Source organism: Apiotrichum porosum (genome assembly GCF_003942205.1).
Source record: "Apiotrichum porosum strain DSM 27194 chromosome Unknown scaffold_17, whole genome shotgun sequence".
NCBI classification, from domain to species: Eukaryota; Fungi; Basidiomycota; class Tremellomycetes; order Trichosporonales; family Trichosporonaceae; genus Apiotrichum; species Apiotrichum porosum.
In genome coordinates this window covers 75,057-97,625 of record NW_021167124.1, presented here as the reverse complement: position 1 = coordinate 97,625, position 22,569 = coordinate 75,057, and the positions used below count along the sequence as shown (strand labels likewise).

Here is a 22,569-nt window from a genome sequence, read left to right as displayed (position 1 = left end):
CAAGTGCCACCCATGCCACCCACGTCCCACCAGGCCGCCGTGCGCCAGCGGTCGGCGGCCAGCAGTGAAGGGGCCGTCGAGAAACACATTACCCACACAAGATCCTCAACGCCAAGGATGTTTCGGGGCGCACTGTGTTTTTGAGAAACACATATGGCAGGATAGATTCACCTTGGCAGGCGTACTATACGTGCGTTGTGTGTTTAACGTGATGGCCGAGAAACGCACAGTCCATACAGATTCTCGATGGCAAGCCTGATATTCGGGACATAGTGTGTTTCTTGCAAGGAGGAAGGAAACATGCGTGAATACGCTCACGGCATGGATCTCATGTTGCGATCGGGCCATCTGCCATGCCCCGTCCTCGGTGCGGGCAGAGTGGGTGACACTGCCATTCAAGTTGTGGTTTCGGGCCAGATTGGCTACATTTCGGCTTGGGGGCGTCGTGGCCGTCGTGGCCGTCGTCGGGCCACTCCGTATTCGAACACTTGCGCCCGCTCGCTGGATCGCTGGATTCTTTTGAGTGCAACACGCAACATGCCACACACTTGTCGGCACATCCAACGGGAATCCCCAGACTGCATGCAGCGCCCTCATTCTCCTACGGTCGTCGAGTCCAACACCCTTGAGCGACCTCCCATGTATGAAACACCTCGACAGCCAGGGCCACGACGACAGTCGAACTGGACAACAACCCAATACTTAACAACACACGACCCCCAAGCCTGACAACGTAGGCCATTACCAGTTTACTGGAACGCTTTGCGTGCGTCCCTGGTTGTTGCGTATGGGCGCTTTGGTGACGTTGTTGGCATGTTTTGAGTGACGTCGTGAGGTTACCGAATTGCCGACCGCCTCATGTATGATCTATGACCGTGACAGCATGGACACATGCTTGTTTCGTGGTTGAAGGGGCGATCGACGCTACAGCCCACGAGCCACATAAACTCGACGGATATCCAAAGATGGTATGAAGCTGACACGCTTTGGGCTGTCCCCGGGTCTCACACACTACTGCTGTGTGGCGTTTTTGCTGTGCAGCTGGCAGCCGACAGAAGCTCGTTGGGCACGTTGGGGCCCGCGCGAGTGCGCGCGCGTGTGATAATCTGGAGAGTGGTGCGGTATCCTCGTTGCGTATGCGTTTCGCACTAGCCCCAGACTGCGCGCACATGGCCCTCTTGTGGCCTGGCTTGCTGCGGCGTGATACCGCTTATTCTTGCGAACGAAACACCAGCTCACACGGTCGCACTCGTCGGTCTGCCCGACCCGACTGCTCGGACGAAACACGCCTGCTGTTGTCCTCCAGCTCATGTGCTTTTCCTGCGAGGCACCTCCGCACAATATACTGTGCTCCAAGGTCCCAAACTCTACGCACATGTGTCGAAAACAGCCGGTTTCAGTCTAGCGCCGCCTTGCCGTCGGCCGTCAAGGTTCAACTCTCTTTGGTATTAAGTAAATGGGTGGCAGCACAGCTGCCGTGCATACTGGGTGTGCGTACATGAACGGGAGGAGGTGCCGCGGGAGATGGGTGAGGGTGGGTGATACTAGTAGTGTATATGTGTGTGCAAGAGAAGAGATGGGCTGTATGCGGGTGAATGTATGCTGGGGGTGGCTGGGGTGTGGCTCGGCTGGCGAGACCCTTGTGAATGAAGTCGTGTGGCGAGTGTGTGAAGAAGGACTCGGTTTAGACAATGACAGCGGCGAACACGGCAGCAGCGACGACGGCGCCGGCCGACACGGCCATGCGGCCGGCAGACGACTGGGCAGTGGTGCTCGCGCTGGCTGCGCTGGCCGACGCCTTGGAACTGCTGACAAGGCCGGCGGTGGTGCCCGAGAGAGTGACTGCCGACTTCTGAAGAGGAGCCAATGTTAGCAAGAGGTGGACGCCGCATGTGCCTGCTCAACTCACTTGAGTCACAGTGGTGCCTGCAGCTGCTGCGGCTGTAGCAGAGGTGGTGGCCATGACGAGGCTCTCCTCGGCGTCGCTCGAGTCGACGGCGACGGTCATGACGGAGCCCTCGTACGAGATGGCAGAGTCGGAGATGGAGACGGCGGTCGAGGCGTCCTCGTTGCCGCTTCCGTTCAAGACGGCGGCGCCCGTTGCAGTGGCAGCGGCAGCGGCGGCGGCGGACACCGACGACGCAGACAGAGCGGCCTGGATGCTGGCCAAGGCTCCCTGGTTCATGCTGCCACCCGAGGCGTTGGTGGTCGTCGCTTCGGGAGCAGCGGTGGTCTGGGCAAACGTGGTGCCGGCCAGAGCGGCAAGTGCGAAAAGGCGGGGGAAGGAGAACATGCCGGCAAGTCCTTTGGTGGTGGTGGGGGGGGGGGTGTAAAGTAGGGGAGAAACAGGTGTGGAAGGGAGAGTGGGGATGGGGGGGAGGTGCAGAACTAGACACGACCTGTCGGGCTAGTTATGAGCTGGGTGTGAATGGAGTGAGTGGAAGTGGGCTAGAGACAAGAATCGCATTGTCAACGTCAGAGTGTCTGTTCTTTGAGTCTTTTAGTCTGCAGGCTAGAGAGGCGAGGGGGGTGGGGTTGACCCTGTGTGTTTGTGAGAGGACACGGGCGTGGGTGTGCATGCTGTGAGCTGTGGGCCCATGCTTCGCTGTATCATCGAAAAGGGTTATGGGAGAGACAAAGGTCCCAGAGCAAATGCACCCAGGAGAGAGAGGCCAGGACGACCCGAGGGACACACCACCCTCGTCTTCCCCCACCACCCCCGACCCGAAACATGCGCTCGACTTTTACCCCGCGCATGGCGTCTGTTTCCAACTCGTCACATGCAGCATGCAAAGGCTGTCTCCTTTCCTTTCATTATCAGGAACACAAGCCATGACGACGACGACGACGACGGCGGCGGCGGCGTGCATGGACAGGGTGGGGGAGGCGGCTAGGTGTGCAAGCCCGCGGCAGCAGCAGCAAGCGCCAGCCAGCAGCCAAGTGGTGCAGCTGTCATGGGGAGAGTGTGTTCCAATCTAGGGGTGGAAATCCACACGCTAGCGACAGCCGTACAGCGCTCAAACAGCTTTGGGTTGCCATTCCGGTGGTTGTCACGATGCGCCACAAGACCCCAATATTCACTTCATGCTTCTTGGCTAGGTGCTGATCGTGCTGACATGCTGACACGCTCAAGCATGACGCATATGGTCAGTGCGCCGCAGACGCTCGGCGGCCTCGTTACCCCGCGGCACCACGTCCACAACCGTCCGTCCACTGGCCACTGGCCACTGGCAGTCGCAAGTTGTGAGCAGGTTGACGTAGTCGAATGTGCACACTGCGCAGCACCACCGCTCAGCTTCCGCCTGCCATATGCAGCGATAGTGTGTCCTCTGTTCCCTTTTGCTCGTCCTCTCCCTCTCCTCACTCCTGCAACTGCCCCCTTTGACACGGCGAGCTAGGAGCAATAGACCATGCATATGTTTCGCTCACACCTCCTCCGCACAGGAACCCTGCTGCCCCCGCCCACCCCTGTGTGATTCCTGCAACGCTCCTGGGTGGGGTCCCTGCGTCTGCGGATGGGTTCTGCACGTTTCTCGTTTTCTCTACTCATTCTCGTGGGTCCATTTGGCCCACGAAGTGTGGCAAAGAGGGTAAATGCCCAGCCGTCGTCCTGACCTATAACTCTGGGCAATGCTTTCTTTAGCCCGCTACTTCTTCCACGGGAACCAGGGCAGTGACGAGACAACTGGCCAACTGGCCAACTGGTATCGATCCACTGTCGCATGTCCAGCCTAAAAGGCGCATTTGCGCGCCAGAAGGAACCCGTGGGTGCTTGGCGCGTGGTGCAAATGATATCAAACCTGATCTTGGAACGACGGTCAGAAGGTGTTTGCTCAGAATGACGACCAGTGCGATCACTGCGCCGGCCAGTGCACCGGCGCTTGTTCCGATCTGGGGTCAACACTTGTCCCAGCACAGGCGGTACGAGCGTAAACATCCCTGCCTCCACATCTCCTCGACGCGCTCGACGGCCCCCCCACCACGTCCCCACCACGCACAAAGCGCCGAAGACCCTTCCTTCTGACGAGATCACGAGCCTCCGCGCCGCGCGTCTCCTGCATTCTCCTATACTCCTAGCGTGCTCCTGCCAGCCTCCGGGGCATCGCCGGGGCATCTCCGGCCTCTGTTCTTCGGGGTGTACATACTACTACTGGTGCCATCAACGAGAGCACCGTGCGGCCGTGGTCGCGTGGGGTGAAAGTGGTTGTTGATGAAACCGGTGCCTGCGTGTGCGTTCTGGTGTGCCACATGTGTTTGGTGAAGCCAAGCACATGAGCACATGAGCACACGCGCGCGATGACGGTTTCTCTCGGTCTCTCAGACCAAACGGGTTAAAGTGGTTTGCATGACTGCATCGCCTCAGTCCTCGCATGTCGCAGTAACTAGTAGTGCTGCACTCGCCCACGGTTGCCCACACTTGCCCACACTTGCCCACACTTGGTCTTTTCCTTTTCTCATAGATCGCAGTATCGCAGTCTCAGTCTTTGCTCTTTTCACACGTCTCTTAGCGCACATTCTCTGTTGGTGCGTTTCATGCCTTGTTTTGCAAGTCGCAGTCTTCACTCGTCGTTTTGGCGCCAACGTCCCCTCCGTCCCACAGGTCGCAGGCTCTCGCAGACTGTCGCAGCCATCATGGTGGTGGTCCGCTGCAGTTCTGGTAACTGTGCCAGGAGTAATGGACCCGTTGTACGTTGTCTGGGCCGCCAGGTCCCTCTGATCCTCTGACAGTGTGGACTGCCAGTGTGGGGCCTAGAGCGACAGCAATCAGAGTTCTGCACAACCACAGCGCCCAGGTTTCTGGAAACCGCAATGTCGTCGAGTTGTAAATTGTACGCGCGGGGTAACCAGACGTAAAACAGCGACACCGGACTTTGTCCGGGCCGTGGTAACAAGGGGTCCGGGGGTTCGGGGGGTGGCGGTTTTGTGTCATCTGCGCAACATTCCGTATCTCCTGCCCTCAGTCCCCTCCTGGCGGCTGGCGGGCCGCGTTCATGTTGAATACAGTACATTGGATCCAGTGACGGTCCGGGATAAAAGCCACGGGAGTGGATCGTGCCCGACTGGCAGCGGTTGTTGGGTTCCTCAGTGGATCAGTGGCCCCGCAGACATCTGCTGTTCATTCAAGTACAGGTACCCTGTAATGGACCTGTCTCGACGTCTTGGTTCAACCCATATCGTCTGCAGTCTCTCGTCGTTTTTGCAAACTGGTATCAGCTCCGTCAACGCAACGCGGCCCTCGCCGACGGACGAAAAGAAATGACGAGGACGGCTCCGCCGGCAAAGAGCTGCCTTCCCTTCACCCAACTTTCTGTCAGTATGACCTTCCTCGCCAAGACGGCCAGCGATACAGCGACCAGCGGCCGGCGGGCCAGCCGGCCTACGCGTTACGGGCCGTTCAGAGGTGATGTGCGAATTGCATGGGGTAGTATGTATGCTGTGGTATCTGTCAAAGGGTCAGCACCGTTCCGTCACCGCGATCCACCAACGCAAAACTGACCTTCCTTCTCCTTTCTCTAAGTCTCCCCCCTCAGTCTCCCTCTCTCTTCCTCCCTCCATCTTAAATGGACGCAGCGGTGTCCTTCTTGCTACCGCCATACACGCGGCCAGTGGGCACGACACCGGCGCCCTCGGGCCTGCCGCGGACAAGGTAGGCGGCGCCCTCCTCGGCGGTAACGTTGCGGACGGTGACGAGCTCCTTGATGTGCAGGATCTTGCCGGCGGCAGTGGCGCCGTGGGGCTGCAGGACGGACTGGTGCAGACGGTGCAGACCCATCGAGTCCAGAGTGGCTGCCGAGGAAGGGGGCAGACCGCGGGCAGAGCGGACGAGGGTGATGAGGTAGTGCGTGGCCGACGACGACGAGGCGGGCGCGGCGGAGAGCGTGCGGAGGGTGGGGAACATGGCGAGTCGACGGGACGGCGGCAGCGGCAGTAGTAGTAGTTTGTTGTTGTAGTTGACTCGTACGAGGAGGTTTGTGATGACTCTTTGCTAACTCGAAAGCGAGGTAGAGTACGAGATGAAGCGTTGCTGATAACATCTGAAAAAATAAATGACGTGTGAAATCCGCCTCCACCCCCCCGTCGCCCGGATCTCATCTTCCATTCAGAGATGGAGGAGACAGATATCGCAACTGGTGATTTCGGGCGGACGTCCGGGCATCTCTTCTTCCCATCGCACTCTCTTCTTACCATGCTGTCCATCGTCCGCGCCCGCGCACTCGCGCCCATTGGCCCGCGCCTGGCCCGCGCCTACACCGCTACTGCTCCCCTCCGCATGTACGAGGAGGAGTATGCCAAACCTCCCCGCCACGTCCAGAACGGCGAGCGCAGCATCCACCACAACAACTCGCGCGACCGCCGTCGAGGCCAAACCACCCGTGTCGAAAACGTCAGCGACGAGTACAGTAAATCCGAAGCGCGCAAGGCATTTATCAGCGGGCGCATCATGGAGACTCTCAAGCACCGCGCCACTGCGCCTCCCGAGCACCTGTTGACGCTTGCCGACTACTCTGTCGACGACATTTCCAGCCTCGTGCTCAGTGCCATCAAGTTTAAGCTGCAGTTCAAGACCTTTGGCCCTTCGTACATCCGCCAGTCGCTCTCTAACCGCACCGTCGCCCTCATGTTCAGCAAGCGCTCGACCCGCACGCGTGTCGCGTCCGAGACGTCGGTCTCCGCGCTCGGCGGCCACGCCATGTTCCTCGGCTCGCAGGACATCCAGCTGGGCGTCAACGAGTCGCTGCGCGACACGGCCACCGTCGTTGGCTCGATGACCGACGGCATCATGGCCCGTGTGGGTGGCCACGACGAGGTCGAGACCCTGGCAAAGTACTCGCCGGTCCCCATCGTCAACGCCCTGTCGGACCTGTACCACCCCACCCAGATCCTCGCCGACCTCGTGACCATGGTCGAGACCTACATCCCCGAACCCCTCGTCATTCCCGAGGCGATCCAGCCCACCGGCCGTTCTTGGGTGCCCATCAAGCAGTGGCTCGACGACACTGTCAACGTCCAGCAGCTGCTCCAGGGCAAGAAGATTGCCTGGGTCGGCGACACCAACAACATGACCAACGAGTTCCTCGTCACCTTCCCCCGTTTCGGTATGGAGGTCGCCGTCGCCGCCCCCAAGGGCTACGACGCCGTCGACCCGCGTGTCTGGGCCAGGGTGTGAGTCGCTGCAAGGGAGCGTTTGCGTAGCAGTGGTCGTTCTTCGTGACGACCGCGTTCTCACCCAACTGCCACACGCTGCCCATATTCCTCATTCCAGACTACAAGAGCTGACCACACATACCCACACACACACAGCACCGAGGCCGGCACCGAATCGCTCATCACCTTCACCAACACGCCCGCCGAGGCCATTGCCAACGCGGACATTATCGTGACCGACACGTGGATCTCGATGGGCCAGGAGGAAGAGTCCAAGGCCCGCCTCGAGGCGTTCACGGGCTACCAGCTGACCAACGAGCTCATCGAGGGCTCGGGCGCCAAGCCCGACTGGAAGTTTATGCACTGCCTCCCGCGCCACCAGGACGAGGTCAACGACGAGGTCTTTTACGGCGACCGCTCGCTCGTCTTCCCCGAGGCTGAGAACCGCAAGTGGACCATCATGGCCGTCTTTGAGTGAGTCGAAAGGAAGGAAACAAGGAAGGCGGTAGCTGGCCAACGAAATGAGTAACTGACACTGGTCCTCAGCGCTCTCATGGGCCGCTGGTCGCGCACCTAAGGTACGCAAATGTCGCAGGGTGTCGCGCAAGTCATGGGTCATGGACAGCAAACAGCAAACAGCAAACAACAGCAGCAGCAGCAGCAGATTTATATCCTACCACAACCTCGGGATGCATAGCACTACGTTGGCCTGGCTACGGGGAGAGGGAGAGGGAGTCTATGGGGGCGGGGCGGGTTCGCAAGGGTTGTATCATTACAGGATGCTCACGAGAGCGCGGAAGTGGGAAGAAGAAAGAGTATGGTGCGGGAGGAGGTGTCACATCGTTGAGGACTGATTTTGATTTCCTCTGCGCGCGCGCGTGTGTCTGTGTGTGTTTGTGTGTGTTGGTGTGTGGTGTGTGTGAGGCACTTTGCGTAATCTAGTGCGAGTGGCCCGAGTGCGCCGAGTGGTTGGACCCGGCGGAATGGTTGGACCGCTCGTCGCCCTCGGACACGTTGGAAATGGCCGTGCCGGTGCTCGGCGCTGGGGGGCAGCAAGTGTCGGCCACACACTGGTCGGGCGGGCACCTGATCAGACACGAGCGCTCGGCCGGGTCCGAGTCGGAACAGTCGCCGCCGGCTTCGTCGGCCGTGGTGATGAATTCAGGCTGGATGGTGACGCTGTGGATGCCCTGTGAGTGCATAACATGACGGATGTTGTTGGCAACGTCCATGTAGTTGTAGCCCGGCAGGATGAGGACGTGGACCGACGCCACGGACGTGGTCTCGGACAGCTGCCAGACGTGCAGCTCGTGCACCGAGACGACACCGTCCACGCCCTTGATGGCGTCGCGTACGTCTTCGAGGGACACGTGGTTGGGCACACCCTGCATGAGGATGACAGAGGCCGACTTGACTGACGAGTTAGTGTGGCTTCTTCACACCCCGTTAACTCACCAAGAGGGATGGCGGACGAAAAGATGATGCAGGTGATAAAGAGCGAGACACCGGGGTCAAAGTAGAGCGTCCAGCGGCCCTTGCAGCTGACGGTTAGCTTGGCGGTGCTCCTACTCAAAGTTACTCACAACCAGATGACGAGACCCGCAGCAATGACACCAATGTTGCCGAGGGCGTCGCCGAGGACGTGCAGGAACACACCGTGCATGTTCATGTGGCCGTGACCGTGGCCGTGGCCGCCGCCGGCACCGTTCTCCTTGGCGTGGTCGTGTCCGTCGTCGTGGCTGTGCCCGCGCTCAGCGTCGTCGTGGTCGTGGGCGTGAGCGTGGGCGTGGTCGTGGTCGTGGTCATGGTCATGGGGAACAGCAAGAACCGCCTTGGGCGAAACGAGGACCTCGTCGGTCGTCGAACCCTGGGTAGGAGGAATGGTCTCGTTCGATCCTGGCGCGGGGGCCCGCATGCTCAGGCTCTGGCGAGCACGAGACGACATTGACGAGTGCTTGTTACGGCGAGTGGATGTAGAGACGGGCGGCGAGGCCATGGAGCCGAGGAAGCTGCCGTCGTCGAGCGAGGTGCCGAGGCGGGCGGCCTCGATGATCTGCGCACGGGTCTCGGCTGGGTGCTGGTACAGCGAGCTCATCGAGTCGGCGCGAGGACGAGGGATCGGGGTCGGCTCGGCAATCTCGTCGTCGTCGTCGGGCAGGGCAATGGGACCAGTCTTCTTGGGAGGGCCGTGCGAGTGGCCGCCGTGTGAGTGGCCATGCTCATGGAACAGGACGAGACCGACGAGGTTGCTCAGCAGACCCATCGATCCGACGAGCACGATCAGCTTGGGGTTGCTGATCTCTGTAAAGGGGGAGAATGGTCAGCTGCCGTTGAATCCGAAAAAAAGTTGGCGCGCGCCCATGATGATCTGGTGATGATGATGATGATGGGCGCGCCATGACGACATACCAGGAGGCGCAATGATGCGGCCAACAGCCTCGAGGAAGATGCTGACACAGAGGGCAATGAGGAAGACACCGTTGATGAGTGCGCCGAGGATCTCAGCACGCTGCCATCCGTACGAGTTCTGTGCCGAGCTCGGGCTGGTGGCCAGCTTGATGGTATAAAGAGCGACAATCAGGGAAAGCACGTCACTAGCGCCGGGGTCAGTAAAAAGGACTCTCTCTCTCTCCTTGCAGCGACCCTCAGTAGGCCCGAAAAAATTGGGCTGCTGAAAGCAACTGCTACTCACTTGAGCATGTGGAACGAGTCGGCGATGAGGGCCAGTGATCCCACGGCGTATCCCACGGTAAGTTCCTGGTCGCTGGGTCAGTTTTGGTGATCATGGCGCCTGCGGAACGGAGTGGGCACGGTGGTGGGTGGAGGACCGATTGGTCAGGGTGGCGGCTAGCCGGCGTGGGTGCGTGTGTGCGTGCGCGATATGGGGTGGGGGGGGGGGGGAGCACGTACGAGGAAAAAGAAGGCCGTGTCTATCACCAGCAAGGTGATGATCCTCGACTGCCTTGAGAGACCCATGGTTGGTGAATGGGAGGGTGGGTGTGAGGTATGACGGGGGGTGGTGCTGTCGGACGAGGCCGGTTGAAACCACACCTTTTGTGGTGGCGAAGACTGCTGGCCGGTGGCGAGGGTTGTCGGCAGAGAGGTGCGGGGAAGAGGAAGAGAAGGCGGGCGTGGGGAGGTGCTGTCGCCTACGGGGGAGGGGTGTGTGGGTGGGTGTGCTGGTTGTGCTCGCGATGAGCTGACCGTTGTTGTTGTTGCACAGATGGGAAGATGGCGATGGGAGATTGCTGGTGCTAATGCTAACAAGCCAGGAGCACGCCCACACACACACGACGGCCGCGCGCGTGATAGCAGGGGGATATGACGTGTTGTTACAAATGGGTGGGGGTGGGTTACTAATAAATCTATTACAAACCTCCCCATTAGTATTTGACACCGTGGCAATAGGTGTGCGCGCCCAGCACCTTAGGTGCGTTTTGGTTTCCCACGGTTAGCCCCCCCCCCGCCTTGCGCCCTGTTTGCCGCGTGCGTCTAAGGACGCGTCCGGCGCAGGGGTTGTGGATGCATTGCATTAGCTTGCTCCCACGCGTGTGTGCGCACGCAGCTATTTCAACACTGGACGTGTCTTTTGAAAGAAGAGAGAGAGCTGAATTGGCCCATTCGTCTGCACTCTCTCCCCGACTTTAGAGTTTGCTCTCTCCCTCTCTCTCTTTTCTGTCCACCTCCGCGCCTTCCTACACACACACACACACACACACACACACACACACCATGGCGAGACTCCCCATCGCCTTCTCCCCAAAGGAGCTCCCAGGACCCCCAACACAGCCACACCCAGCTCCCTCCCCGCTCCAGCAGTACATCGGCCACACGGTCAGCACAACAGACTATGATGCCGTCTGCGTGCCCCTCACAAACCGCCGCTGGATGGAGCGCTGGGAGCGTCTCTGCCTGCGCCCCATCGACGACGAGGACCCCTACGTCAACGGCGGAGACCACGACGACGATGCAATGGACCAGCGCAACGGTCACGCGGCAGAGACGGACCGGGAAGCCGACATTTGGCGTCGAGAGCCAAACCTCAACCGCGACGAGTGCAACATCACGCGTCTCGAGGAAGGACAGGCTGTGATTGCACTGGCGAGCGACTGGCTCGAGCTAGACTCGTTTGACGAGGGCATCCGCTTCGACTCGGAGCTCGTGAGTGTGGTGGTGTCGTGTGGCCTCGTGTTTTGATGTCTTTTTTTCTTTGTGTGCCATGGCTTCCTTTGGTGGATCTGTATTGACATGTGTGTGCACAGGGCCTTCGCGCAGAGCTCCAGCACGCGCTCTACCTGTCTCTCCCAACTTTGGTCATTCCTGCGCCCAGCCTGGCCAACCGCGCGAGCCTCCCTTCGTACGCTCGCGCCATCTCCAACTTGCTCCAGCTCGGTGGGCCCAACGCGTACACCCAGATCTCGATCCGCATCCCCGTGTCCGACCCGCTGGAGATTATCGGCCAGGGCCCCGCGCCGCCCAACGGCTCAGCATCGGGCGACAGCAAGCACCACCGTCGCATGAGCTCGCTGTCGTCACGACCCGCTAGCATGCACCAGCACCAGCTCAGTCTCACCCAGCTCGGACAGTTGTCGCAGCCGCAGAGCTCGGGGCCGATCCCAGGCAACCGTGTCACTAGTGTCGCTTCGCAGGCTAGTGCTGCGCCCAGCCATGCGTCGGGCCGCACAGTCACTCACAGCGCGATCCACGCGGACCCTAGCAGCACTTGGGAGATGTGGGACTGCATCAGGTCCATGTGCGGCTACCACCCGCGCCTCACCGTCAGTGAGTTGATGTTAGCACCATCATGAACCAGCTCACACCCAGCCCTCGACCTGACTAACCCCTTACCCCCGTCTGTGGGTGCTCTGTCTCGCTGGACCGCCGAGCCCGTCAAGCACATTTGGCTGCCTGCGACCGCGTTCATCCCCAACGCCAAGGGCTACCCAGTTCTGTCCAAGGCGTGCCAGGCGTTCATCCGCGGCATGACAAAACAGAGCCCTACGTTCATCCTCGCCGACACCGACTCTGGCCGCCACACGTCGGGGGGCCAGAATGCGTACCTCCAGTACGTGCGCCACATTACCTCGCAGGCATCGCCCAACAGCACCATTTCCCCACAGGGCCCCGCCGAGGTCGCCTCGGGCTATGGTGATTTCTTGCAAGCTCCCCTCCAGCCCCTCATGGACGACCTGGGGAGCGCAACGTACGACGTCTTTGAGCGCGATCCAGTGAAATACAGGCAGTACGAGGAGGCGCTCTACCTCGCCGTCATGGAGCGCGCGCAGGTGGCAGACGACATTGTCATTGTCGTGGCAGGTGCCGGCCGCGGGCCCATTGTCAGCTGCGCGCTGCAGGCCCTTGACCGCGCCAACGTCGCTGCTCGCGTGTATGCGGTCGAAAAGAACCCCTCGGCGTTCACGACCCTCCAGGAGCGCAGAGACCTCGAGTGGGGAGACCGCGTCGAGATTGTGTTTGGCGACATGCGCACGTTACCTGTGCGTGAGCAGGCCGACATTCTCGTGTCCGAGCTGCTCGGCAGCTTTGGCGACAACGAGCTCAGTCCCGAGTGCATTGACGGCGCGATGCGTTTCCTGAAGCGTGAGTTGAGGGTCTTGGAAAAACGGCTAACTCGTCCAGCGGAGGGCGTGTCGATCCCCACCTCGTACACCGCCTGGCTGGCGCCCATCGCCTCTGCCAAGCTGTACCACGACGTGACCCAGTCCTCGCGCTCGCCTGGAGCTGCCGAGACTCCCTACGTTGTCATGATGCAGCAGGTCAACCTGTTGTCGGGCGACGGCGGTGGCGTCGCTGGCCGGTGTGGCGAGCGTATTCAGCAATGCTGGCAGTTTGAGCACCCGCGCCGAGACCTGGTGGTCGACGAGGACGGCGTGCCCTACACAAACTCGCACAACACGCGTTCGGCGACGCTCACGTTCCACATCCCTCACGCATCCCCTTGCCACGGTTTTGCAGGATACTTTGAGGCCCACCTGTACGGCAACGTCGGCCTGTCAATCCACCCGGACACGATGCACCGCGTCAGTCCCGACATGTTCAGCTGGTTCCCGCTCTTCTTCCCGCTCAAGACACCGCTGTACCTGCCGTCAGGCGCCGAGGTGGACGTCAACATCTGGCGTCTGGTCGACCAGCGCAGCCGTAAAGTGTGGTACGAGTGGAGTGCCGAGGCATACCTGCCCGCGGCGCCGAACGCCGCGCCCGTCTCGCCGGGTTTGAAGGTCCCCCACCAGAACATCAACCCCACCAGCCCGACCATGGACGCGCCGTTCTCCCCGCTCATGCCGCCGCCCCACCACGACCAGATGGGCGATGTCGGCAGGGTGAAAATTGGCCAGACGATGCTGCATAATGCCGCCGGCCAACATTACTGGGTCGGCCTGTAGGCAGGCTCGCGCCCGCGCGAGCGCGGTCTGGTGACAGACCCTAGACGCAGCGCTGCGCTGGCTCCCCCCGTGTGTCGCTGTTGGGGTATGGACTTTGGGCATGGGCCGTGTAGATAGAGTAATGAGTATCATGATAGCATGCATGGGTTCGTGTCATCTAGCAGCAACGGCAGCAGTAGCAGTAGCAGTAGCAAACGCATGTAGCATTTCAGTCAGAAACTATATATAAGAAGAAGAAAAAAAGACATCTAGTTGACCTTGTCAAACTTGCTGTCCTTGCGGAGCCATCCCTCAAAGTCAAGCAGGCCGGGGTGGATCTCGCGCAGCTCGTTGGCGTTGACCTTGTATCCCTCGTCCTTGAACCAGTTGACCATGAGGCGGACGTCCTTGACGAGGCCGAGCGGCCACGTGAGGAACGAGAACGTCGTGGGGGCAGGCTTGCCCGTGACCTTTTGGAACGTCTTGTTCATGTCGTCAAACGTGAACACGTCGCCGCCGAGGCTGAGGGCGCGGTGGTTGAGCTTGGCCGGGTTGCGGAAGGCCGCGGCACCGAACGCGCCAATGTCCGACGTGGCGATCCACGGCATGGGCTTGGACCCCATCTTGTCACGGAGGTACGTGAGGAACATGGCCGTCGGGAAGCCCGGGGCCAAGTTGTCGTAGAAGATGACGGGGCGGAGGATCGTCCAGCCCATCTTGTCGCCGGCGGCCTTGCGCAGGTGCTGTTCGATAAGGTGCTTGGTCTTGAAGTGCGGGACAGGGGTGGGGTTGTTCCAGCTGCGCTCCTCGCCTCCCCTGTCGACGGACGAGTAGACAAACGTCTGCACGCCAGCCTTGACAGCCTCGTCGACCATGGCGACACCTTGCTTGGTCTCGGGCGCGTCCTCGGGCTTGGCGCTCGACGTCGCTACGGCCTGGACCGAGTAGACGCCCCAGATTTGGCCGTTCGGGGAGACGGCGCGCGCACTCTCAAACAGGGCCGGGACGTTGTCCATGTCGCCCTTGACGAGCTTGATGGTGGACGACTTGGCGGCCAGGCGCGTGGCGGATGCCGACGACGGGTCGCGTGTGACGGCGAGAATGTCGAATGGCGCAGAGTCCTCTGCGGCTTGCGAGGTAGGCGGCTTGAGCAGCGCGTCAATGACGGCGCCGCCTTGCTTGCCAGTAGCGCCGGTGACGAGGATGGAGCGGGACATGGTGGATGTAACGGGGTGGGTGGTGGGTGGACTTGAAAAGTAGGATGGTGGATGGCGTGGGAGTCGGCGGGTGGGGGTGTCGGATGTTAACCGAAGAATTCGGTAGTGAGGCTGGTTTAGTTGGGGTGAGTGATGTGCTGTTGGACGTGAGTCTCCCTCCATATATACCTCGTGCGAGCGCCAGGAAAAGCAAGCTGCCCGACGGCCTTTGTCCTCGCCCGCTTTCCTGTCCCGCTTGGCTTACCACACGCGAGCCCGGCGGGGTGATGGACAATGGGATTGACTGGGCAGGATTGAGGTTGTCGGTGACTAAGATCAAGAAATCAACATAGACCCCGTCGATCGAAGCGGAAGCAGATTGGGGATCAGATCCCACATGCCCACATGCCTCGGCCATCGTGTGGACGGTACATGCATGGCAATGGCCGGGGTCACGTGTGTGGTCACGTGTTAAGTCACGTGGTTTTACGGAGTTGTCCCCCTCCATCTCCGTTCTGAACGCCTGCAATGATGACGCTGTGTGTACAAGACCGCGCAACTGTTGCTCCATCGCTCTCTCATTCTCACCTCACAAAGCACCATGGCCTGCACACACATCGAAGAGCTGGCTCCAAGGCTCAAGTCTCCTACGGCATCCCAGCACGTCCACAGGTAAGCTCGGGTGCTGCCTGCCACAGAACCCAGCTCACAGCGGCCACCAGGGAAGAATGCACGTTGTGCTTTGATGGACAGGTAAGCTGTCCACACTTGTGCGCTACTCCTCCCAGCTAACACCGCCAGGACGGCCCCGATGGCGTTCTCGTCTGCCTGCAGTGCTTCAACGGCGGATGTGTCGGCGACGACCGCAAGCACGCATTCTTGCACTATGAGAAGCTCTCGCACCCGCTCGCGCTCGTCGTGAAGCGCACGCGCCGCGAGCAGAAGAAACGCGTGAGTGAATCCTTGGCCCCTTGGCCCCCTCGAACTCGGTTGACCTCTGGAACACCCCACCCACCCTTATTCGCATTGTCAATGGTTTGTTCTGACTGTAGGACGAGTCTGAGCCCCCGCTCAAGAAGCTCGCCATCACGGCACCATCAGACAACGAGACGTACGAGTACACCACGTCGCTGCGGTGCTTCCGTTGTTCGCCGCTGGGCGAGGCTGTCCGGTCCGACCACCCTAATGTGAGCTCCTGCGCCAAGACAAACAGCTGACGCCAGGTCGTGGCCACTACCACCGGCATCATGAACTCGCTCTCGTCTGCACAGCAGTCCGAGGTCAAGGCTTGGGAGGAGGAGATTACCCCCTGCGAGCACACCCTCACTCTCGAGCAGATTCCGCTCGTCGTCCCCGGTCAAGGTGGGTGGTGACTCGTTGAATCCTTGTTAACCACTGCAGTACCCACCCAGTGCACCGAGTGCGACCTCAAGGAGAACCTCTGGCTCTGCCTTACCTGTGGCTTTGCCAACTGCGGTCGCCAGCAGTGGGGCGGCACGGGCGGAAACGGCCACGCGCTGCAGCACTTCAAGGACACCGGCCACGCTGTTGGCGTAAAGCTCGGAACCATCACCCCGGAGGGCACTGCAGGTGAGCTGGAATCTTTGGGAAGGACGATAGCTGACCTCAGACATCTATTGCTACAGCTGTGACGACGCCAAGGTCGACCCCGACCTCGCTCGCCACCTCAAGACGTTCGGGATTGCCGTCATGGACCAGACCAAGACTGAAAAGTCGATGACTGAGCTGGTGGGTGCCACAGCCAGAAGCCATGACCCGCTAACGGCTTAGCAACTCGAGCAAAACCTCAAGTACGACTTTTCGATGACCGACGAGGGAGGCAAGGAGCTCCAGCCCGTGTTTGGCGTCGGCCTCACCGGCCTCAAGAACCTGGGTAACAGCTGCTACATGGCCTCGGTCATGCAGGCGCTCTTCGCGGAGACCACCTTCCGCGAGCGCTACTACACGGACGAGGCCATGGCCCACGTCCAGACCTGCGACAAGGCCCTGCCTGCCGACTGCCTCGAGTGCCAGATGCTCAAGCTCGCTGACGGTCTCATCTCTGGCCGTTACTCTACCCCCGCCAAGGCTCCCCCTATCGCCACTTCCGACTTTGAGGTCGCCGAAACTCCCAAGTTCCAGGACGGTATCCGTCCAGCCCAGTTCAAGGCTCTGATCGGAAAGGGCCACGCCGAGTTTTCCACCATGCAGCAGCAGGACTCGGAAGAGTTTCTTCAGCATCTCATTGAGCGTCTCCGCCAGGAGGCAAAGTATCTGGGACGCTCGGAGAACATTGAGGCTACCAACGCGCTCAGGTTCGGCATGGAGCAGCGTCTCGAGTGTACCGAGTGCCACCGTGTAGGCTACAAGGTAGACGCGGTGGACCTGGCCAGCCTCCCCGTTGACGCCGTTGAGGAAGGCGTCACCGAGGACGGCAAGAAACTCTACAAGGGTGTGACGCTCGAGTCGTGTATCGAGTCGCTGGCCGCTCCTGAGCAGCTGGACGACTACGCCTGCGGTAACTGCAACAAGCGTGTCAAGGCTGTCAAGTAGGTCTTGCAATACCTAGCACCACTGACCGATCAGGACCACCACGTTCAAGACCTTCCCTCAGCTTCTCGTTTTGCACATGCGCAAGTTCCAGCTCGTCAACTGGCTCCCTACCAAGCTTGGTGGGTTACCGTTTTGTGAATGCTGCTGACACTCAGACGTCCCCGTCAATGTGCCCGAGACCCTCACCCTCGACGGCGTCTGGGGCAAGGGACGCCAGCCCGGCGAGGCGGAGCTGGACACGGATGCTCCCCAGCAGCCCGAGTTCAACGCCGCCGCCATGGCCCAGCTCGAGGCCATGGGCTTCCCAGCTGTCCGCTGCCAGAAGGCGCTGCTCGCCACGGGTAACAGCGACGCCGATGCTGCCACCGGATGGCTCTTTGAGCACATGGATGATCCTGGTGGGTTTTGTCTCTGCCCTGCCTGGTCGCAGTTCTAACCCAGCAGACATTGACGCGCCCATCTCCACTGGCGGTGGTGCTCCCGAACCCAACCCGGACCAGATTGTCATGATCTCCGAGATGGGCTTCACCCCGGCCCAGGCTCGTAAGGCCCTCCGCGAATCTGTAAGTTGCTGTCCTCACCTCGTTGTTCTAACTTTCCAGAGCGGCAACACCGAACAGGCCATTGAGTGGCTATTCTCGCACCCGGACGACGACGGCGAGGAGACCGCTCCGGCCCCCGCGTCGGATGCCACCCCAAACGTCGGCGGCACCCCGCCGCCGGCAAAGTACCGCCTCAAGTCGTTCATCTCGCACAAGGGCCCCTCGGTCCACTCGGGCCACTACGTCGCCACCGTTCGCCAACCCCAGGCCGGTCTCGCCGGCGGCAACGAGACGCCCGACGACTGGGTGCTGTTCAATGACGAAAAGGTCGCGGCGGCGGCGGCGCGCGGAGGCGACGACCTGCGCTCGCTGGCGTATCTGTACATTTACGAGCGTGTTTAAAAGAGGGGTGTAGAAAGAGGAAGAGGAAGAGGAAGAGGAAGAGGAAGAGGGAAGTCATGCATGCAGTTTTATGTGTACAAATGGGAGGGAGTGTCGTGGGGAGGGAGGGAGGGAGGGAGGGAGATGGTGGAGGGGGGCAACTACCGGATCCCAGCGTGCATCTTGTATGTCGTGCTCGTGAACCCGGACGTACCGTCGTTTCCGAGCGCGAGGAGTGCCGGGCCAGAGGGAAAGTCGTCCTCGGCATCGCTGCCCCCTGCCGTCGCCGCGGACGCTCTGCGTTTAATCAGCTTCCAGTCGCAGAAATGCGAGCAGACTCTCATCGCCGCGCACCACACAGCTGGCATACAAACAGCATCGTCTAGCTGTCATGGTGCTGTGACGGTACTCACTCTGGCGGTCCAAACACTTTCAGCCCTCTCACGTGCGTGTCCTTGCCGTTCAAGTGGTTGGCGACAATCACAATACGCAGGTGGTGGGCGGGGATGGGCGGGCCGGCGATATCGGGCGTGTCGCTGTCGACGGGGCGGAGGGGGATGACCATCCACCCGTCTGGCTGCTTGAACTCTTCAAACCGGACCTGCGGGGGTGTCAGCTGAAGGGCAATTTCATCCCAGCTGAGTGAGAGGGGAAGTGGGAGTGGGTGAAGGAAGGCGAGGGGCGGCGCAGGACAGCTGAAGAAATCGACTTGAACAGCTGTTTATCGCTGCCCACGTTGCTGCCACCTGGGGCCCACAGACCACCGATCACGCACCTCTTGCAAGTCATGGACACTTGTACCGGCCCGAATTGAGATCTTGCTAGGCGTGTAGCTGTCGTCTCGTGGGTGACTTGTGAGCAGCCCGATAGACTTGGGAAGGCAAGGTGGGTCAGCTCACAGCAACTGCCTTCTCTGGTCGACAAGACGAGACGCCCGACGTACCGATATGAACACGCGTCTTGGGAACGACAGATCGATGCAGTGCGGTTGGGGGCCCTCTGACCTGGTGGTGTGATAGTCAGTTGCGATACTACGTCGAATTCATGCAACTCACTGCCAGAAGGTATTCTCGTTGCCGTCGCGCAAGTTGTCCACGCCAAAGCCATACTTGTGGCTCGAGACGGACCAGTGTGCCATACGCCCCAGTTCGGGGAGCTGTGGCAGCAGTGATGTGAGGCCGCCGTCGTCGGACTCGATGTCGGACGACATGGTCGGTACTGTCTGGTCGATGATGGTGTGGTTGCAACAGGGGGCGGAGCGATCAGTGATCAGTGATTTCGTGTCAACAAAGGCGCGCAGTGTTTTAGGTTATAGTGCTTTCCTAATCGATTGCAGAACGTAATCAAATGGCCCATTAGGATTTGTTATTTCGGTTTGCCGTCGCCAAAGTGCGGAAAACGGCGGGCATGGCCGAAACGACGTCAGGGCTGCGCAACGGGGGGTGAGTAATCGCCCATGAGGCCACAAGACCACAAGGACCACCAATCTGGCCATCTGTCTCTTCTCTTCTTCTCCCAATCGCCCGTCCCAAGCGCAACCATGAACCCAGTGTAAGCTGAGAGCCGTTTCAGAGACAGAAAGCTTACAGACAGGTCTGCCCCCAGCGGGCGTGGACTGCGCTACTCTATCCCATCGCCATCAGGCAGCGACACCGGCTACGGCTCCATCGACTACGACTACGAGCCGGAGGAGGTTGGGGGCGACTTCACCTTTCGCGCTGTCGCAGTAGGGTTGCTGGTGGGATGTGTGCTGTGCTTTACCAACATTTACTTTGGTCTGCAGACAGGTGAGCTACATCTGCCTCACTGGTCCAAGCTCACACCACAGGCTGGGTGTCCATGATGTCGCTCCAATCCGCCTTGATTGGCTTTTTGATATTCAAGCTCGGCCCCCTCTTCCCGCGCCTCTTCCCAGCTTTCCAGCCTTTAACCACGGCTGAGAACGTCGTTCTCCAGACGACAGCTGTGGCGACGGGAACCATGCCCCTGGCTGCTGGTCTGGTGGGCATTATCCCTGCCTTGGGCATGATGAACCAGGAAGAGGACGGGCGTGATCCCATCGTCCTCTCGTACCCAAAACTCGTCATGTGGTGTTTGGCCGTGGCATTCTTTGGTGTCTTCCTTGCGGTTCCCTTGAGGAGACAGGTTATTGTCAAGGAGAAACTCGTGTTCCCCTCGGGTGAGTTGCAGCTGGGTCACGTCACTGCTATAGCTGACACGCACACAAGGTACCGCTACTGGCCAGCTCATTGCGCTCCTCCACAAGGCGCCTCCCCCTCTCCAAAGCCTCAACCCCCAGCCGTCGGGCCCATACCGCCGTGTGCGCACGTCAGAGGCCACAGCCAACGAGGACGAGGACACCATCAAGGACCTCTCCGGCGGGCCCGGCTGGGCAGCCTTGGGGTGGAGCTTTGTCGCAAGCGGCTCCATGACAGTGAGCTCATAAACGGCCCACATCACAGCTGACGTGCAGATGCTCAGCTTCCTCTTCCCCGTCGCCTTTGCCCTCCCCGTATTCGACATTATCTCCGCTCCCTTTGGCGGTAGCCTCGCCGCGCACTGGATGTGGTGGTTCACGCCTTCGCTCTCATACATTGGCCAAGGCATCATCATGGGCTTGCCCGTGACCGTGTCAATGAACATTGGCATGTTTGTCGGCTGGGCCGTCCTTTCTCCCATCTCAAAGAACTCGGGCTGGGCTCCCGGTCGCGTTGCCTCTACGACCGACGGCGCACGTGGCTGGATTCTCTGGGTCGCGCTCGCCATCATGATTGCCGAAAGCCTCGTCTCGCTGAGCCCCATGGTCGTCGAATACTTTAGGCATCTCTTCACTCGCGTCGAGGAGGAACGTGAGCGCGCGGCCGAGTCGGCGTTTGTCACCCACGACTCGCCTTACGATGCCGCTGAGCGTGACGCGTACTTTGACCTGCCGCCCGCCGACGACGACGAGCCCGAGGACGAGCCGCCCGAGCGTCTCGTGCCCGATTCATGGGTCACTAGCGGTCTCGTGGCCAGCTCGGTGCTTTGTGTGGTGCTTGTGTGGATCGTGTTTGGCAAGGAGGGAATTCACCCGTGGGCCACGGCTCTGGGTCTCGTTCTCGCTTCGGTGAGTTGCAACATGTGAAATATCATGACTGACAGTGTACAGGTCCTGAGTTTGATCGGTGTTCGTGCTCTGGGACAAACGGATATCAACCCAGTGAGTTAGGTAAAGGCGGTATCCTCTAACTCATCAGGTTTCGGGCATTGGCAAGATCAGTCAGCTCCTCTTCGCCGTCGTTCAGCCCGGCAACGTTGTGGCCAATGTGATCGCTGGCGGTATCAGGTGAGCTCATATCCGCGTGCAGCTGGGTCCTGAGCTAACATCAACAGCGAGGCTGGAGCCCAACAAGCTGGTAGGTTCACGCGAGCGGTTGCCCACTTCAGGTTGCAACCGCGTTGTCGAACCATACTACGCGGCCTTCGCTGACACCCCCAGGCGACCTCATGCAAGACATGAAGACTGGCCAGCTGCTCCGCGCCTCGCCCCGTGCCCAGTTCTACGGTCAGCTCATCGGCTCCCTTGCGAGTGTCTTTGTCTCCACTGCGGGCTACAAGTTCTACACCTCGGTGTACCAGATCCCCGGCCCCGAATTCGCCGTCCCCAGCGCCGGCGTGTGGCTCAGCCTTGCGCGTCTGCTTAACAACGGCCACCTGCCCGAGAACGTCGTCCCCTTCATGCTCGTCTTTGGCGGCGCATTCGCCCTCATTGCCGGCTTGAAGGCCTTTGCCCCCCGCGTCCGCAACCCGCACATTTCCGACTTGATCAGCTACCTCCCCTCGGGCGTCGCGTTCGCCATTGGGTTCCTCAACTCACCGTCCTTCTCCCTCGCCCGTCTGATTGGCGGATACATTGCGTACCGCGCCGCGCGTACGAGCGTCACGGGCGAAACGCCGCTGCTGGCGATTGTCGTCGCGTCGGGCTTTGTGCTCGGCGAAGGCGTGTTGAGTATCCTGACGCTTACCCTTGCCAGCAAGGGTTATGGCGCCGTGAGCTGCTTTGGATGCGGGCTCGGTGGCGGAGGCTACTGCACGGGAGGATGTTAGACGTGGTTGTGGCGGGCAACAGGCCGAGGGCGGGCCAGTCGGTGTCGGTCGGTGGGTTGTTATGGGTGAGAGCAGATGGTGAGCAGATGGCATATTTCAGTACAATATCAGCACTAGCACGCATGTAGGTAGAGCACGTGGAGTCATTGAGATGCGCAGCATAACTGGAGCATGTGGCTATCTACGGGGTGTTCCGCGACAAAACGGCGGTTGGTACCAGCCAGAAATAGAGTGCTTTGACGGCCGTTACCTCTAGGCCACAGCAGACCAGGGGTTTCACCTCTG

General features: G+C 60.4%; 9 protein-coding genes across 9 annotated transcripts; 4 read left to right on the top strand and 5 right to left on the bottom strand.

The window, feature by feature from the left end:
• Positions 1–1,684: 1,684 nt before the first annotated feature.
• EHS24_003518 (uncharacterized protein) lies at positions 1,685–2,293 on the bottom strand (the record flags this gene model as incomplete). The annotated part of the gene is made up of 2 exons (XM_028619187.1): positions 1,685–1,852; positions 1,910–2,293. The coding sequence occupies 2 exons, from the start codon at positions 2,291–2,293 to the stop codon at positions 1,685–1,687; spliced, it is 552 nt and encodes a 183-aa protein (XP_028472361.1).
• Positions 2,294–5,557: 3,264 nt separating this feature from the next.
• EHS24_003517 (uncharacterized protein) lies at positions 5,558–5,899 on the bottom strand (the record flags this gene model as incomplete). Its single annotated transcript, XM_028619186.1, has 1 exon — positions 5,558–5,899. One exon carries the CDS (start codon positions 5,897–5,899, stop codon positions 5,558–5,560), a length of 342 nt encoding a protein of 113 aa, XP_028472360.1.
• A 288-nt stretch (positions 5,900–6,187) lies between these two features.
• ARG3 (ornithine carbamoyltransferase) lies at positions 6,188–7,723 on the top strand (the record flags this gene model as incomplete). The annotated part of the gene is made up of 3 exons (XM_028619185.1): positions 6,188–7,164; positions 7,303–7,620; positions 7,693–7,723. 3 exons carry the CDS (start codon positions 6,188–6,190, stop codon positions 7,721–7,723), a joined length of 1,326 nt encoding a protein of 441 aa, XP_028472359.1.
• A 361-nt stretch (positions 7,724–8,084) lies between these two features.
• On the bottom strand, positions 8,085–10,122 carry EHS24_003515 (uncharacterized protein; the record flags this gene model as incomplete). The annotated part of the gene is made up of 6 exons (XM_028619184.1): positions 8,085–8,555; positions 8,602–8,680; positions 8,730–9,447; positions 9,556–9,740; positions 9,839–9,903; positions 10,057–10,122. 6 exons carry the CDS (start codon positions 10,120–10,122, stop codon positions 8,085–8,087), a joined length of 1,584 nt encoding a protein of 527 aa, XP_028472358.1.
• A 756-nt stretch (positions 10,123–10,878) lies between these two features.
• On the top strand, positions 10,879–13,547 carry SKB1 (methyltransferase protein; the record flags this gene model as incomplete). Its single annotated transcript, XM_028619183.1, has 4 exons — positions 10,879–11,307; positions 11,409–11,928; positions 11,971–12,744; positions 12,784–13,547. The coding sequence occupies 4 exons, from the start codon at positions 10,879–10,881 to the stop codon at positions 13,545–13,547; spliced, it is 2,487 nt and encodes an 828-aa protein (XP_028472357.1).
• Positions 13,548–13,795: 248 nt separating this feature from the next.
• EHS24_003513 (uncharacterized protein) lies at positions 13,796–14,743 on the bottom strand (the record flags this gene model as incomplete). Its single annotated transcript, XM_028619182.1, has 1 exon — positions 13,796–14,743. The coding sequence occupies one exon, from the start codon at positions 14,741–14,743 to the stop codon at positions 13,796–13,798; it is 948 nt and encodes a 315-aa protein (XP_028472356.1).
• A 580-nt stretch (positions 14,744–15,323) lies between these two features.
• Positions 15,324–18,219, top strand: EHS24_003512 (uncharacterized protein; the record flags this gene model as incomplete). Its single annotated transcript, XM_028619181.1, has 12 exons — positions 15,324–15,394; positions 15,445–15,475; positions 15,524–15,673; positions 15,775–15,909; positions 15,946–16,084; positions 16,124–16,312; positions 16,353–16,471; positions 16,514–17,271; positions 17,309–17,394; positions 17,431–17,673; positions 17,720–17,838; positions 17,878–18,219. 12 exons carry the CDS (start codon positions 15,324–15,326, stop codon positions 18,217–18,219), a joined length of 2,382 nt encoding a protein of 793 aa, XP_028472355.1.
• A 140-nt stretch (positions 18,220–18,359) lies between these two features.
• Positions 18,360–19,408, bottom strand: DOC1 (anaphase promoting complex subunit doc1; the record flags this gene model as incomplete). Its single annotated transcript, XM_028619180.1, has 5 exons — positions 18,360–18,495; positions 18,612–18,799; positions 18,974–19,069; positions 19,142–19,202; positions 19,254–19,408. 5 exons carry the CDS (start codon positions 19,406–19,408, stop codon positions 18,360–18,362), a joined length of 636 nt encoding a protein of 211 aa, XP_028472354.1.
• A 330-nt stretch (positions 19,409–19,738) lies between these two features.
• EHS24_003510 (uncharacterized protein) lies at positions 19,739–22,284 on the top strand (the record flags this gene model as incomplete). Its single annotated transcript, XM_028619179.1, has 9 exons — positions 19,739–19,749; positions 19,792–19,985; positions 20,027–20,377; positions 20,427–20,632; positions 20,672–21,304; positions 21,347–21,397; positions 21,435–21,523; positions 21,571–21,593; positions 21,677–22,284. 9 exons carry the CDS (start codon positions 19,739–19,741, stop codon positions 22,282–22,284), a joined length of 2,166 nt encoding a protein of 721 aa, XP_028472353.1.
• Positions 22,285–22,569: the final 285 nt, after the last annotated feature.